This window comes from Misgurnus anguillicaudatus, chromosome 22, assembly GCF_027580225.2.
Source record: "Misgurnus anguillicaudatus chromosome 22, ASM2758022v2, whole genome shotgun sequence".
Taxonomy (NCBI): Eukaryota; Metazoa; Chordata; class Actinopteri; order Cypriniformes; family Cobitidae; genus Misgurnus; species Misgurnus anguillicaudatus.
This window is the reverse complement of record NC_073358.2, coordinates 13,187,340-13,204,546: the sequence shown is the minus strand read 5'-3', so window position 1 is coordinate 13,204,546 and position 17,207 is coordinate 13,187,340. Positions and strand designations below refer to the sequence as shown.

At 37.7% G+C, this 17,207-nt stretch overlaps 1 protein-coding gene across 3 annotated transcripts in view; it reads left to right on the top strand.

Annotated features, from left to right (window-relative positions):
• The window catches only part of skic3 (SKI3 subunit of superkiller complex), a 244,054-nt gene that overhangs the window by 180,830 nt on the left and 46,017 nt on the right, over positions 1 to 17,207 (top strand). For 2 of the 3 annotated variants that reach the window (XM_073860218.1, XM_073860219.1), the window contains exons 35-38: positions 892 to 1,020; positions 9,953 to 10,077; positions 11,764 to 11,928; positions 12,056 to 12,208. In XM_073860218.1, coding sequence (XP_073716319.1) covers positions 892 to 1,020; positions 9,953 to 10,077; positions 11,764 to 11,928; positions 12,056 to 12,208 — 572 coding nt within the window. The remainder of the gene's footprint in view (positions 1 to 891; positions 1,021 to 9,952; positions 10,078 to 11,763; positions 11,929 to 12,055; positions 12,209 to 17,207) is intronic. The other variant, XR_012365143.1, reaches the window with a different exon arrangement.

Genomic DNA, 17,207 nt, shown 5'->3' with positions numbered 1-17,207 from the left:
TCTACGAGCTCCCCCAAGTGTCTGAAAGTAAATGCTTTCAAACACACTGTCGTATTAACGAACTGTTGTCCCTCCCCCCTCGGAACCAAGTTTATCAGCTTATTTCCAATCCAGTTAGGTTTCTCTTCCGTCAAGGGTTTTCGATGCTTCTTCCCCGGCTCTGCCATTTGCAACAATCGCTAGCCGTGTTTAGCTCGCCTGCCTCTGTGTTGTTTGCTGTAAAGTGATACTGCTTCTCGCGATATCTGAGACTTTGCGAGACTGAAGGACACCGGGTCGGATACAGCGAAGTTGCAAGTGGGGTATTCTTCCTACAGACGGTAGGGGCGGGCGAGAGAGACTTCATTCGTCCGGTAATGAGTCATTTAACCATATACCGACTTACGAAGATGATTTATTAACATAAAAATGCTGCCTTGTGTCCCTTTAAGACATCTACATCATTAAACACTAACAATAGCCCTATTCAGATGAGATAAGTTTCACAGGGGGACCTCTGAGAAGCACGATTATGTATTTTTAGTCCCTTCCCAAATCGGCCAGGTCTGTGTTTTTCTCTTACGACCTCCGGACAGAATTCCAGAGCAATTTACATACTGTTTTTCATCGAGCTCAAAGGTCCTCTGAGAACTTTAATCCCGTCCAGATGCGAATGTCTGTATTCGCTAGCAATATCTTTTGAAAACACAGTTCTTTCAGTGTTTTGGCCAACGGGACACTTTTTTATTGTATTTCCTGAGTCCCATTCATTCAGATATAGATGTTTTTTTTTTCATTCGGCGGAATAAAATAATTAAATCAAGACAAGCCAAATATCATATCAATTTTGTATTGGTGCTTATGTATTGTCTCTAATAGCCTTCTTTCTTTCTTTGTTTTGTTGTTTTATAGAGGATCCTGCTGGATGGGCGGGACTGATGGCTGCCTGCCACACAGAAAATACTGTGTCCTTACTCAGAGGCGCCACACCTCAAAGAGAGGGTCTCGAGAGAGCACTTATGACTCTGGTGTCTGAGAAAGGTTACCTGCGTTTTGTTTTTTCATAAAGTCTTTCTTAAACCTTAAAACTTTCACAAACGTAAGGAGTTTTATGCTGTGAGGTTTTAAGAAAGACATTAATCTTTTACCAGACCTTGTGCATACAGTACAGTAGTTACTCATTTAGAATTCCTTTTACTGCGACGGTTCTACAAGAGTAAAATAAACCATTAACATGTGAAACTTCTTTGTGAAATTACTGCCAGGTGGCGCAAGGAGGCAGTTTGTGCAATTAAGTCCGAACAGCTGATGATGAATTAACTTTTTAAGTCATGAATTAAAGGGGCAATGAATCTGTAGATTTTATTGTTTTATACTGTTGTCTGAGGTCTACTTGTGTTCGCATGGTTTTTACATTTAAAAACATCAAAAGCAATAAGTTATAGGCTATTTTGTAACATGAATTAGTGGCTCTCTAGAGAAATGGGTTTCGTTTGAAGGGGTGGGCCGCATTAAAGACTTGGCTGTAAAAGGCCACTTGCCATGATTGGATAGCTTAATTCCCCGTCATTACGTGTTGGGAAATGTTTTAAAAACATTAATGTGTAAAAATAGCAGCCGAACACATATGTTTGAGCTACAACAATTCTGGGTGCTAAAGATGATACACATAAATGACAATACGTATAGTAAAGTAGAAACAAAACTTTAAACTTGACGTGACTAAATTACCGTATACAACACAGTAAGCACGCATCAGAATGTAAACTGTGGCTAATAAGTCCTTATAACTAACTTTGTATATTTCTATTGTTCTTGTGAGGTTGCTTTTACGTACACGTAACGTTACATACCACAGTTATATGGTAAAAAAGCATTATTGAGTGTTGGACCTTTCAAACGCAACTTGTCTAAATTACCGTATACAACAGAGTAAGTGGGCATCTGAATCTAAATTGCGGCTGGTAAGTCCTTCCTTGTCACTAACTTTGTATATGTCTATCCTAATATTACAGTCGTATTGTTAAGTGTTGCACCTTTATTAATCGTTTAATGTTTTTAGTAAATTAAAACAGTCAAATATACATGTTTAGACACGGATGTTACAACAGGACATATCAAGCGATATTTTAAGCAATAGTAAAACGCAGTAGCTTAAATAAAGTAAAATCAGTCTTTTGAAACATGTCAGTTTTCTTTTGATTTTATTGCTGTCCAAATCCAGAATATCTGTTTTTCTCCGACCACCCGCGTAAAAAATCCCCAGCTTAATTACTATTTCTTTGATGAACACCAAGGCTGTGTAGTAATTTAATTGTCGCTCGAATTCAGATCTCCTTATAAAAGGGGATCAATCCAAAAGTAATTCTGCACTTCCTTTTCACATCTGTGGCAAACGGTCGCGAAGTTGCTCGTGACCAAACAACATTGCGTTAGATGGCGTCAAACGGAACCTGCCCGTTTGCACATTAGGCTTCACAGATGGTGTGCTAAGGACGTCGGCAATTTGGCAATTAGATGGTAAGCTGTTTTAAACAACTTTGGTGAAGAAATGTGGATGTTAACTTCAGGTGTGCTCGACTTTTAAGCAACATGTGTGTGGAAACGTCCGTAAACAGTTTGGGGGAAACCGTGTCACCTGTATAAAAAACTTTCTGATTGACCTGCCCGATCTGTCAGCGCGGTCTGACGTCATCTTAATGCCGGTAATGCTATATTTTTCGTTCACACACAGCGCTTACCGGTAAATTACCGTTAATCTTACAACCTGTCTTACTGGTAAATTGGGAGCACTGATTTACCGGAAAGGTTCTGTTCACACATGACATGTTAACGGCAATTTACCAGTAAATTACCAGTAAAGACTGTATGTGTGAAAGGGACTAATGATGCAAAATGATGATTTTTACATCATTGAAAGAAGGAAGTGCAACATTTAAATCTGTATTTCTCCTGTTTCAGCGGAAACTGAGGAAATGATGCACAACAATTCAAAAACATGACTGGGGTTCTATCTATACAAAGCTTAATGCAAATGGGTGAAGTGTCCCTTTAAAAAATTGACACCTTAATAACTGAGGAGATGAGAAGTATTTGGGAACTAAGTTTCATCATCGCTCTACTACAGTGAGTGGAAGCTGATATAAATAAAGAGAAGAAAAACATGAAAACGTTTAAAATGTCTATTGACAGCAACTATAAATATGCTATATACAATGCTATATTTTAGTATTTAATTAGACAACCATATTCCATATACATAAAATCAAGTTTCCGGGTATGAATGATCATGTAATTAACCACACATGCAGCGCATTGCCAGGTGTTTTTCGAATAATTAACTAACACATTCACCACAAATTTATCTTCATTAAATGCATGAGTTTTTTTGCAAAAGAGGCATGCAAATCTATTTTTTACAGACCCCTGCTGAAAAAAGCAGCATCAAACCAGCATGGACCAGCATGGGAATTATGCTGGTCTATGCTGGTTTGATGCTGGTTTAGCTGGTGGTCACCAGAACCAAAACACAACATATGCTGGTTTTGCTGGTATGACCAGCATGGGATGCTGCTGGTTTGGTGCTGGTTTAGCTGGTGCTAATGCTGGTTTGGTGCTGGTTTAGCTGGTGCTAATGCTGGTGTTGATGCTGGTTTAGCTGGGGTTCACTAGCAAACCAGCACCAAAACACAACATATGCTGGTCTTGCTGGTATGCTGTTTTTTTCAGCAGGGACATCCTCATGAGAACCAATTACCTTTCGAATAAAGCTTTCACTCGCATTTATTGAGAAAAATACCAATGCTATCTCATGAGAATTCTTACATATTTTACCAGTTGGCTTATTCGTATTAATTCATACGACCACATTCATAAGTTTTGGTATGATTTTTCTTGACCCCTGTGACGTTGGGGTTAGCTGCGGGGTTAGGTGTTTAGTTTCGTTGTTGTTGTTTTTTCATGCAAATCGTACAATCTTGCACAATTACCTTCATATAAATTTATAAAAATTAGCCAACTCTTAAAATATGTCAGATTTTTTGTGAGATCAGGCTGAAAATACTCATGCATGGTTGTCATGAAGGCACTCGACAAGACAACGTCCGTCTGGGTTTTAAAATCAAAGTGTGAATATCAAGAGAAATATTAATTTTATATTTATATTAATTTTATATTAATTTTTACATGTTCACTTTACATTTTTAATTTTTTATCAATTTTATTCCAAACAAAGCGATATAAGCAGCACTGAAGGCTACAGTCATTTACACTCATTCATATGTAAAGCTGGAGGGCGCCATATTTTGTCATGTTTTAATGGTGTGCTAAGCTAACATATTAGCTGTTCTGTATACACTTGCAGTCTAGAGCAATGTTATTGATATATGAAAGAGATGTTTTTAGGAACTTTTTGACTGGTAGAGCTCATTTTGTACGAAAGGCATTTGATACAAAGAAGGTGAAGTGTGACGTTTGATAAAGGAAAGGAGGGATTAAAACACTGTGACTAAAATTTTTTAAGTAATTACAATAAAGACAAAAGAATAGTAATTAGACTGAATGGGTCTGTCTGACATACAAAACAAAAATACACTGAATGGATGCTTAGAAGATGCGAATAATAAATAGAATTTTGCGGTTTTCTCTAAATAAATTCACATGGTTTTAAAAACATTTCATATTCAAAGTTGTAGAGGTATCTCCTTCAGATTTGAAACAGAACATGGTCAGACATGTGGCTTTATCAGACATGTGGCCAGTTTAATTTAGTTTTTTATTAAGATATTCCATATGTTTTGTGAATTTGAATTGATTCACACTTGGTTTCACCTTATCTGCTAAACATTAAAGAAATCAGTTATGCAATATTGAGGAGCATTTATGGTAACAGTTACTGACACAAAACACCAATTCCATGGTGTCAAGTAGGGCTGGGCCGATACCACTTTTTAATTTTTGATACCGATATCGATATCACAACCTTGAATATCTGTCGATACCAATCCAATACCATCTCTATCGCCCTTTTAATCAATTAAACTGCAAATAACACATCTGTTAACCCTACAAAAAGCTTAAACAGAGCTACCTAACTCAAACGTTTTAGTGTGCAACAAATGACTGTGTGCAAATTCAAGACTCAATGAAACATTGTGCAATACTGCTGCTTCATTTTTATTTAAATGTTTCAAACAGAGTAGTAGCAACATTTTAATTAGCAGCACAGAAATTCAAAATGAAATTTAAGGTGTAACTTTGGACAATTTAAAGTGCAACTTTGTGCAAATTCATGTTGCTCAGAAAGCCACGCTTTACGCGAAGTTGCCATAACAAGGTCCGTGTTGATATTGGATCGGATTGTACTCCCCGACTTCTACAATATTCGATCTGGCCATTTTCGCCAATATCAGATCGGCCCACCCCTAGTTTCAAGAAATGGTTTGAATATGTGACATTTATGTTTTGTGCGGTCGAATGAGCGGTCTGATGGTGGCACATTGGCTATGGGTCAGGCTTTTCCACACTGCAAATGGGAAAGAGTCAGGTTCAATTCATCAGCCTTAAACACAAAGTGCTGTGGAAATGCTGATCTCCGGGAAGCACCGAAAGGTTTCTAGCGATCTGGAACACATAGATGCGGTCCTGTAGTCTGTGCAGAAGGCCCTAAACAAATCTGAAACACGCAGATGAAGGTACCTTGAAGTTAAGGTTTGCCCTTCTGAGCTTCAACTTGTTGCAGACGTGGGTTATTGCCTTTCTGGATTTGAGGCTTGGAACGTGATGTAATCCGCTTAGTCTCTAGACGCACAGGCCAGAAACTCATAACTTGAGGTCGATAAACAGTCTCTGTTGTCAAACTCAGAACAAAGAACTGTAAAATCTCAAGGAGAGATTCAGAAACTTGGTTGTTTTTTCCGATGATCTGTTATTGTCTCTCTCAATGGGAGACTCAGAAGTTGTGTGCTGTGTTTCAGTCTCTTAGCACATGGGCGGGAGACTCAGAAACTTAGGTACTCTGTAATTGTCTCTCTTTTCAAGAGGACTCAGAGCTTAGGTACTCTGTTAATGTCTCTTTTTCTGGGTGAGACTCAGAGCTTTGAGGTTTTGGTTTGTCCTGTTACAATCTCTAGCACACAGCCAGATACTCAGAATGAGGAATGTCTGAATAAATGTAATTTTATAAGTTTAGATAAAGTGGAGTTTGCATCTTGGTGCTTTCCTGATGCAGACCCGTGATTTGCTGTTGATGTCAGAGGAAGCCCACAGAATGTGGCCCACCTCTCTTCACTGTGAGGAACTCATTTACATACTGTAGCATATGGATTTCCCAATTACCAAACAATTTCTAAAATACTATTGGCATTATCCTGAATGTAAAAAGTATAAACATGACAGCAGAATATAACCATATCATGCATGCATTTGTTATCGCTCCGTACCGTGCCCCGGCGCAATTTCGTTAATCACACCCTGGCCTGCTTGCAGAGTGTTCATTAAAAGGCAAAGACGTCCGTTGCGCGACGTCATTAACTTCATCTGCCTTTGTAAAAACCTTCTGATCCGTGCAGCCAAACGTGCGAGTTTATTTTAAATCTAGACGCGCTGCAGTGCACTCAAATATAGACGCGTCTGAAACAAAACTCGTGTTAACAGGCGAGCGTTTTGAAAAGCAGAAGAAAATGGCGTGTCCTGCGTTTTTTTTTATAAAGATATATTCATGAATATCACACTCTTATAATATGTAAGTATGTTTACATCGCCATAGAATTATAACATTACAAACCTGCCTGTTTACAGACACACATGTATACCTGCATTTTAAAATAGATTATTCTACATAAATCTGATACTGGGACTCTTCATGTTCTTTCAACAAATGTTTATAGAGTTTAATGGCACATTACGTAGATGAATGCTTTATTTGTGGTAATCACACAATCAAGGTCAATTATTGCTTATTGATCTGATATTGTCTCGTTGTGAAATCGCTTGTGTGCAGTCAACATAAACTTTAAAGGTAACACCGCGGACGAAACAAACATCTCCATCTTGTCATCTTGGCTTTTACCATGCAAAAGCCACCTCGGTTCTTTACATTATGTTTGTTGTATGATGATGCGATCTAACTCGTGTCTCCTGTCAGATTGAAGTGATTTCCTCCTCACGCTGAACGGGCAGAATTGTTTGACGTTAGTTCCAGGTAGGCGTATTAAGGGCGGGATTTACTGAAGCGCTGCCGCGCTATTGGCCTGACAGTCCAAACACGTCTTGATTTTGGCTTGCAGCTTCGCGAGGCCCGTTTGAAAGCCCTGGCACGCACTGGCCCGATGCCAAAACCGGCTATTTTCACAGAGAGAGGAGTGGAGGTTGATCCAGACCAAAGGTGTTTGCTGACTTTCCACCATACAGTGGCAGAGCCAGAGGGCTAGTTGGGTGACGAAGTCCTTGCCATCCCTGTTGCCACTCTGCTGAAAACATTACACTGTTTGAGTTTTACGAACATTTCTCAAATCTCCCAGCGGACGTGACTGCATCCTGCAGCGTGCTGTTGCTGCTACACTTTTCATTAGGCTTGTTCGACTTAATGCGTCGCCGCAAGAACCGACGGCCGGATGACGTCAAAGTTCCGCGAGAGCAATTTAAAAGCAAACTCCTCCGTATGATTTCGCGAATCACTCTCGCGGTACTTTGACGTAATCCGGCGTCGCATGAAGTCGAACAAGCCTATTGGTTAAGCTGACACGCAGCTCCTTCGTGCTCCAAAACATAACGCAGCAGCAAAAACAGGATCGATGAAGAGCATTTTGCTGGTATGTACGACTTTTATTGGTATTAAATTAAACGAAGTACTGTTTTAACGGAAAGTAAGGAGACGTTGCACTGTAGTGCTTAGCATTAATACTTCAATGAGCATTACTAGTATTGTGAAACTGACTAATACTGTCACGCCTGCGTGAAAATGCTTAAAACAATAAAAAACATGTCATTAGCAAATGTTCAGCAACAATCACAGACATTAGATAGGCTTATTCATATTGGCACGTGTAATGCAGCATATTGAACTTAATAAAACCACCGTGGATATAGTACAGGGATGTAAAAAGTGCGTTTTTCGGCGCCTCACGCTTTTTTCACGTCAGTTTGGGTGACTTGGGTCTAAGAGGGTTAGATTATAATTTCACAAAATCAACTGAAGCGATAGTTTAACGTGAGGGACAGAAGTCTATTTACATAATTACATTAAAGTTTACGAAAACTCGTTCCCTCCTCCCTAAACTAAACATAACATGTCTAGACCTCTTTAAGCAATTTTCCTTGTGTTGTCAAATAGGCTAGACCTCAATATACTCAGATTTTGTTGTAATGTATTACTTTAGTATTTGTATTATTAGTAACGGTGTACTTATTGTAAATAATAACAAGCAAATTGTTCCAAATTTTGGTTTCTTCATGAGGTGTGTAACCAAGTTTTCCTTTGTATAGGGACAGTAGAATGAAGAGAAAAAGCGATATTACCAACTTCTTTCTAAAGAAGCAAAAGTCAGGTGCAGATCAAGGCCAAACAGATCCCCCAGTTGTTCTATTTTTGCTGTACAGTATACTTAATACATATGTAATTGTGTACATTTTGGAAAATAAACAACTTTAATCTATATACATTTTGTGGAAATAAAATAATTTATTTTTAGTGTGATTGAACACTTTGTATATTGACCCCCCAAAATAAAACCTTGCCACCCCTTTGCCACCCCTGTTTTAAAAGTCTAGCTCCGCCACTGCCACCATACACTGCCACCAAATCTTTTCAGCAGTTCCTGGCTGGCTGGTATCACAAGTTCATCCCCATGCTCCATTAAACCACCTTATAAAAACTGGATTAAAGTGGGAATAGTCCCCTAAAAGTCAAGGGAGAATGAAAACCATCAAACAAGCATTACAAGACTCATCTGTTTGGGTAGATCCGGTCTTTCCATGTGCACACATATGCCATTGACGTTGAGCTTAGAAGCCATAGTCAGCCAGCAATAAACTGAGGGGAAAAGGGTAGTAGCTTTGAGATTACATTGAGAGGAGCAGAATTCAATTGTTTAACATTTGAAAAGAAGTGTCTAGCTGTGATCTGGGCAGAAGAAAAATGGAAGGCATGACCTGGAAGGGAGGTGGCTTGACATCTTTACAGACCATGCAGTGCTGGCCTGGGCATTTAATTTAAGATGGTGCCAGGGGGGCCCCAGTTTTATGGCATTTTATAAAGTACATTCATTTATCATGAATTCTGTGTAATTAAACCTAAAAAGTAATAAGCCAACTAACCAACAGCACTACTAGGTATAATTTTATATGTTTTGTTTAATTAAAATATTACATTTTAAAAATGTTTTTGTCATAAAAAAAATTTCGGGGGGCCACGAAAAAATGCACTGTACACAAGGGGGGCCGCACGCTGAAAAAGTTTGGGAACCACTGATCTAGAGCACATCAAACAGAGAAGGTGGAATAACCAGCCTGTTTAGTCATTAAAACTCCCAAATGCTCCTAAAATAGCTAGAGCACAAAGCACAGACAGCTCCATTACTCACATGCAGTCTGTTAACAAAGACAGAAAAATCTAAGACCAGCAAATTTCTTTTAAGAACCACCAGGGGGTGTTGTATCGCAGAGTCCCTCTAAAAAAATTACTCATCTGGATTTCTGAATTACTACCCTGACAACCCTCTGGGCAGACATCTAGGAAGATTAAAAACACTGCTGAGGATAGCGGAGTCTTCTTTAATTTATTTGTATGCTCTGGTGTTAAATTACACTCAAGAGTTGTTACAAATAGACTAGTGAAAGTCTATGATTATACTGCCACTTAACAGTAAAGAGACGCAAACGGACATTAACACATTCGCTGCCTTGGTAAAAAGCTTATTCTGTTTGCATATCATCTGATTATGTATCTTTGAATAACTGTAACGATTCTTCTCAGTGAAGGGCCTGCAGGAAGAGGACGGACTCCTTGCTCAGGCTCTGGAGGGTTGGGTGCTACAGCAGGCTGTGACTGGATTTAAACAGAGTGGCCAATATGACCAGGCAGAGGCTCTATGTTCTCAGGTACATACACAGATCTATACTTTCTTCCTAATCTCATCAGAACTGTGCATTGAAAGCACAGGTCCAGATACAAACATATTAACTTTACAATGTTTTATTGCTTCACTGCAAAACACAGTTTCTATTTTTTTTTTAAAGCAATAAACCACAAGAGCTCTTCCTTGTAGTGATTGTAGCTTGCTTACTAGTACAACTATGTAGCGCATTTTGTTGTCAGCTATTATTTATTTGGATTTCAAGCATAAGTGGTGTTGACACATTAGTATGGAACTGAACTGTTTAAAGAGATAGCATGGTGTCTATTTTATTAAAGAATTAGTCAATTTTCGAGAGGAAATTATGTTTTTTGAGATAAACATTCCAGGATTTTTCTCATTTTAAAGGACTTTAATGGACACCAACACCTAACACTTAACTCAACACTTAACAGTTTTTTTCAACAGAGTTTTAAAGGACTCTTAATGATCCCAAACGAGGCATATGGGTCTTATCTAGGGAAACGATTGTCATTTTTTACAAGAAAAATAAAAAAATATGCACTTTTAAACCACAACTTCTTGTGAGGTTGCGCTGGCGCATCACAGGACCGGAGCTGGACAAGAAGGTCATTTTTTTTTCTTGTCAAAAATGACAATCGTTTTGCTAGATAAGACCCCTATGCCTAGGTTGGGATCGTTTAGAGTCTTTTGAAACACCATTGAAAAAATGTTAAGTGTTGAGTTAAGTGTTTAGTGTTGGTGTCCATTAAAATGAGAAAAATCCTGGAATGTTTTCCTCAAAAAACATAATTTCTTCTCGACTGAACAAAGAAAGACATCAACATTTTGGATGACATGGTGGTGAGTAAATTATCTTGATTCTTTTAAAGAAAATTTGACTAATCCTTTAAGCTTCCGAAGCACACAAAAGCTTCATGGAATAATTTGTGTCATAAATTCTGAAAGCATATGGTTAATTTGGTGAAAAAACTATGTAATCTATTATTTTCTAACTTACTAAAATATAATCCATTATTTTATAAAAATCTAGACCTACATCAAGAAAACCTATAAGGTATTTAATTCATTTGCATGTTTCCTCTTACGTCACTTCTCCCAGGGATTCTCCCAGGGCTTAAAAGCCAGTAAAACACACACATGCACACCTCTCAACAGCGCTTTATTCCTATTTACAAAATAAAAGACATACATTTGAATTTCTTTGATGGATATAGAATGCACTACATTTTGCTTGCTTATTTTGTTCAAAAGCATGAGCTATAAGTCCACATATCATACTTATAAGAAACTATGCTTCTAACCACAGCTGGAAAGTTGTTGTTCAACTACACAAGTTTGCAATCCAGTTTGTGAATGTCCTCTGGAACAATGGTTTTCGGAGAACACCTAAATCTTTGAACTAAGATTTTTACAATGGAACTTGCGACCATAGATGGCTTCAATGCCTTTGGAAACTGCACCTCTGCTATATAATCACATAAATACAATGGTTTCCTAGAACTTGTGGACAGCAGAGAAACTAATGCTGTCAATTTTATTGTTTAGGGAGACTAGCATTTACTTTAATCCCCTGCTTAAAACTCTAATACCTTTTTTAGCATTTTTCTGACCATTGTGAAGAACAACAATAGATAATCAAATTTTAACATAAAATCTGTATGCCTTGCTTTATTTTTTTCTCACTCAGGTGCTGAGTGTATCACCAGAGCATCCTGTGGTGTTTCTGATGTTGAGGCAGGTTCAGTGTGAGCATTTGCTGCTGTCAGTGACTGGTAACAATGTTCCGCCTGCAGTGATGAATCAGCTGAGTGCTGCTGTCATGGCCAACCATACCTCTGTGTTCGCCTGGCATGTACGTACACTCACCATTTCTAGACATTTTGTCTAGACATTTAAATATATTAATTATGCAGGAGATGTGATTTATGCTGTTTATAGGAAAAAGGATTTGATCTAAAATTGTTTTATGTCTGTCTTAGTGGCTGGCAGAAGTGTACCGATCTCAGGGTCTGCTGACTCAGGCCTCTATGGTTTACAGACAGAGTCTTCAGCTCGCCTCTCAGCTGGGTGATTACAATGGAAAGATAAGCAGTCTGCTCAGACTGGCCCTGATGGCACTTATCCCATGTATGGTGAGGACTGATTTTATACAGGGATGGTTAGAGAAACATTTAAAGGTTTTTACAGACACTTTTAATACATAATATAAAAATAATAGTAATAATAGAGTAAACTTTGGTTGACAAAAGTGGAACTCAAAAAGCAATGTTTAGTCATTTGATTTAATTTAATAGTTCATTAATCAAAAAGAAGAGATTCTATGGTCTAATTTTGTGATCCTTTGTTTCTTCTAACAATTCTTCATGAACAGCACTTTATTTTCACTTCTCAAACATTTTCTCAAACATTTTCTTTATTTAAAAATAAATGCCTTTCATTGTGATATGTGATAGCTATATTTTCATTCCTTGACCCTATTATGCTGCTACAGCAATCATGCTTAATCATCACAACAAAGCTTAAATAATCTATATTAACCCCCTGGGGTCCAAAAACGCGGGCCGCGTTTTGACGTGTTTTTTCCTTATCATGGCAGAATCAACTTAAAATACTCCATCATTAATAATCATACACTTACGTGTTTGACATCATTTGAAACGGTAAATGGTCTTCTTTAATATGTGTTCATTCACAATAACAACAGATCTTTGTGTTTTTGTCAAATAAAGAAAATGAACAGGGTGTGCATCGAGACATTTCTGTCTCCGCCAGCTGTCTCTCAAAACACGTTACAAAAATCTATTGAAACTGCGCGAATACTCGTCACACAAGCATGATACACATATCCAAAGAAAGCCTGAAATGTCTACTTTTAAACAAGCTAAATATAATCGAAAACAAATATTGCCTGTTTATGTAATCTGCATTGAAGTAAAGAGAGTACCGTTTTTCCTGGCTGACTTCATTATCTTTAATTCGGCCACGCCCACACGCTGTTGACATGGTAATGAAGACACGAGCTGTTCAACCATAACAAGCAAAGCGTAAAGTTTGATCAGATTTAAAGACTTTACCGCATGTTTGGGATATAAACTTTACACACACGTGAGGAATATCTTCATTTATGTCTGGACATTGAGGAAGAGAAGCATTTATCTTTAACGTTACCCAAGAAGAACAATCGAGAACGCACTGGAGCTGGATTAGAAGTAAGTAACGTTAACAGTTAATTTATACCATTTATATTTGCTATCATGTAACTTAATAGGCTATGCTCATGGCTTGTGCAGTTCAGCCTACATACAGTAACGTTAAGCAACCTTAGCAGACTGCATGCTTCGGATTGAAAAACTTTCGCATTGTTTACAAACGGACGCAATCTCAAGTAATGGCGGATTTCTCTGTTGCATGCTGTAACGGTGTTAAACACAGTTATTCACATATACCCTTCATGGAAACTTTCAGTAAGCCTGAACTGCTGTATCTTTTAAGTGTGTGCTGTAATATGATTCCATGTTTACATGCTTATTTACAAACGAGTACGAGTGACCTCCCATAATGGCGGATATCTGTTACATGTTGTACAGTGTTAAGACACAGTTATTCACTTTCGTATCTGTCATGGCAACTTTGAGTAAATGCTGCACTGCGGGATTTGCTGTAAAATGATTCCATATTGTTTACATGCAAGGTAATTCCATACATTGCGCTTTACACGCGACACCGTTTTTATGAGCGCTGCGTTACACGGAGACGAGAGCTTGCGCACATGCGATGTGTTTTTAAAGTTCATACGCGCTTACAGAAACACGTTTAAAGCAGAAGCTAGACGATAAGGGGATTGGCATCTGAAAACAGTCATCTGAAAACAGCTTTTTATATTAATTGCTGCAGATGTTTATCTGAGATTAAGTTTATGTACAAGAGAGTATATGAATGTTACTTATATAACTGATGGGTAAATATCACTGATACTAAGTAAGGGTATTTCTGTGGACAATTTATGCTAACAGCTGTTTATAACTCTCTTAGAGGTCTGCATCTCTCTCATCAGTACAAAACTATGAAGTGGAAAAACCCTTTTTGGACATAAAGTTATATGGTAACATGAGCCACATGAAGTTTACAGCTCTGTTGTGTATCAGTTTCTTGGTTTATACAAAGTTTTTGAATATGGTTTGTTTCCAAATAAACTTAAAATGTCCTACTGACCATCATTTCTATTTTGATTATATTGTTAACTTAATAAACCTCAAACAAACATGTATACATTTGTCCTCACATTCTTTACTGTAGTTCATTCTCACATTCCTGCCTCATTATGCAGCTCATTATGCGAGCCTTTGTTTGCTTGCTGTCAATCAATCCTTCTCGCATACGGCCCCTCTAAACAAAAAGTGTCTTACAATTTCTAAATCAATACATTGTTTTATGTGAATAAGTAGGCAGGGTGATTGTCACATCATTTTAAAGAAAAAACTCTAGACTACTAGATTTTGTTTAGCAAAGTCTTGTTAAAACATGTTTAGTATGGGTTTTGTGGACTTATATCAGTGACTTAAAAATTTTGCTTTTTTAAAAACCACGCATAAACATTTTTCTCTCAAAAATACAAACATGTACATACATGTAGCTCATATAATATTTTAGCCCAGTTTGTGCTGAACGTGGTGGTATGAGACACTTGCCATTATTATGTTTAAAAGCAACTGAAAAAAGACCAAATGTAAGAGCATGTCAGAACCTCTGAGAGTGTCCCAAAATGGTCGGACCCCAGAGGGTTTTAAAACATCATGGAAGCAATTTGACATGCATGACAAATTTTTAAAAAGATTATCCTGTTTGCCGAGACACCAGACAAAAGCACAAGCCCTAAAATACTTTAAGTGTAAGTTGCGAGTCCAAAGATATATCAGACTGCTTTGGTAATAACACTGCAAATTAGATATTATAATACAATGGTACATTATAAAATACAACGTTTTACCTTACAAAAACCTTTGAATGCTCCTCCTGAACTTCCGAGCTGAATGAGCCGACCAATGACGATGATGACAAAACCGCCGAAAATTTATTTTAAAACAGCATGCGATGTGCAGCTGTTAAATACTGTATATTTACTGTATTACCATCTTATATCATTTATATGATACTATATATTATGCCACAAAGCGCATATTCTTATTTTAATAAACAGAACTATGTCTAAAACATTTAACACATTGAAAGCTGCTGGAGACTTGCCATTGGCTGTTGTATTTGAATGAGTAAATAATGAGGTCAGTCCAGGGGTGTTGCTAGACATAAAGCTCTACTGGGGCACAGGTTTCCCATTTTTTATGAGTTTTTTGAAAGCCTGCTGTGTGCAAGAAGTGTGTAACACTTCTATACAATGTCCTTTGCTTAATCCACTGTTCTACAGTTCAACAGGTACTGCGAAAGATACATATATACAAGTGTAATCTTCATCATACCTAACATTATTAACATGTTTGGAGACATAAATGGCATAACATGTTTGGGAATAATGACAGCAGAGAAATATTTTCTAATATTATACAATGATAGCAATGAATAATAACTTATTTTTACAAGAATATTTTAAGAAACCAGTCATTTTATGACTGCTATACTAAATAATCTCAGTCATAGTTATTGCTAACTGTTATGCAAGTTAGTCTCCTAGAGTTAAATATTAGTAAACTAAATATTAATTTCATATCTGCAAATACAGAACAGTATAACACATACATCTGTTGATTTTCTCAGCATCAATGCAATTCTATAGACTTGACAAAAGGTTTTCCTGAGATTTTCCTCTAATGTCTGATACCTGACAGGGTGAGAATGTAACTTAGTTTGTCTTACCTCCCTTAAACTCATCATCTCTCCTTTCTTCTTCCCTTTCCCTGCTTTGCACAAAACATTTCTGATGTACACCTACAGAAGCCAATAATGATCGAGTCAATATAAGATTAGCATTATTATTTAGAAATGTATTTTAGTCTCGTCATGTTTTCATAATTACTCACTCTCGTGGCGTCACCTTGCTCGCGCCGATGCGCGCGGACATGGATACGTGCGTGCACGCATCAATACGACTGCTTCGTTGCTTTTACAAACGTAAATTGGGTAACTACATTGCATATAGATCCGTTTTTGCCGCGATTGTGTTTGTAAAGGATTGCACTAGTTTACTGCTAAAATTAAAACTTGAGATTTATACCGTGGCAAAAAAGATTTACACTGGGGCACGTGCCCCAGTAAAAGGGGTCTAGCGACGCCCCTGGGTCAGTCTAAGAAAGAATTAGGCGATTGGGTCGTTTTAGTATAAAAAAGGTTTCATTTTAATATGTGTGGTGTTATTACGTTTATGTAATAGTGAATTGCATTTTTTCTGATATACATTTTAAAGATGCTTTTTATTTAAGTTACCGTTGTAGAGAATTCCTCCGAGTTAAATACTGCTGAAGAGACCTTCAAGCTTTCCCTGCATTCCAGTTTGTTTTTTATGACCTTCCCTTGCTAACTTCCCTTAGTCTCGTTCACTCAGATGTACGTCATTGCATACGTTGTATGAGTGCCCACTACTGCTGGAACACTTGAAGTGGGTTCAAATGGATCGCCCTAAGCCCTTGATCACATGGAAAGTGGAGAGCGCACCTCCATCATTTGAACTGTGCAAAGCTTGAGCTGCTGAATTGACGTCACAATCGTGTTGCATTGTGGTACAGTTGAAAGAAAAAGTATGTGAACCCTTTGGGCTTACTTGGATTTCTTCATAAATTGGTCATAAAATGTGTTCTGAACTTCATCTAAGTCACAACAATAGAGAAACACAGTCTGCTTAAACTAATACTGCACAAACATTATACGTTTTCATGTTTTTATTGAACACAACATGTAAACATTCATAGTGCAGGGTGGAAAAAGTATGTGAACCTTTGGGTTTAATAACTGGTTGAGCCTCCTTTGGCAGCAATAACCTCAACCAAACGTTTCCTATATTTACAGATCAGACCTGCACAACGGTCAGGAGAAATTTTGGACCATTCCTCTTTACAAAAGTGTTTCAGTTCAGCAATATTCTTGGGATGTCTGGTAGGCCTGGGGCGGTAACCGGATTACCGC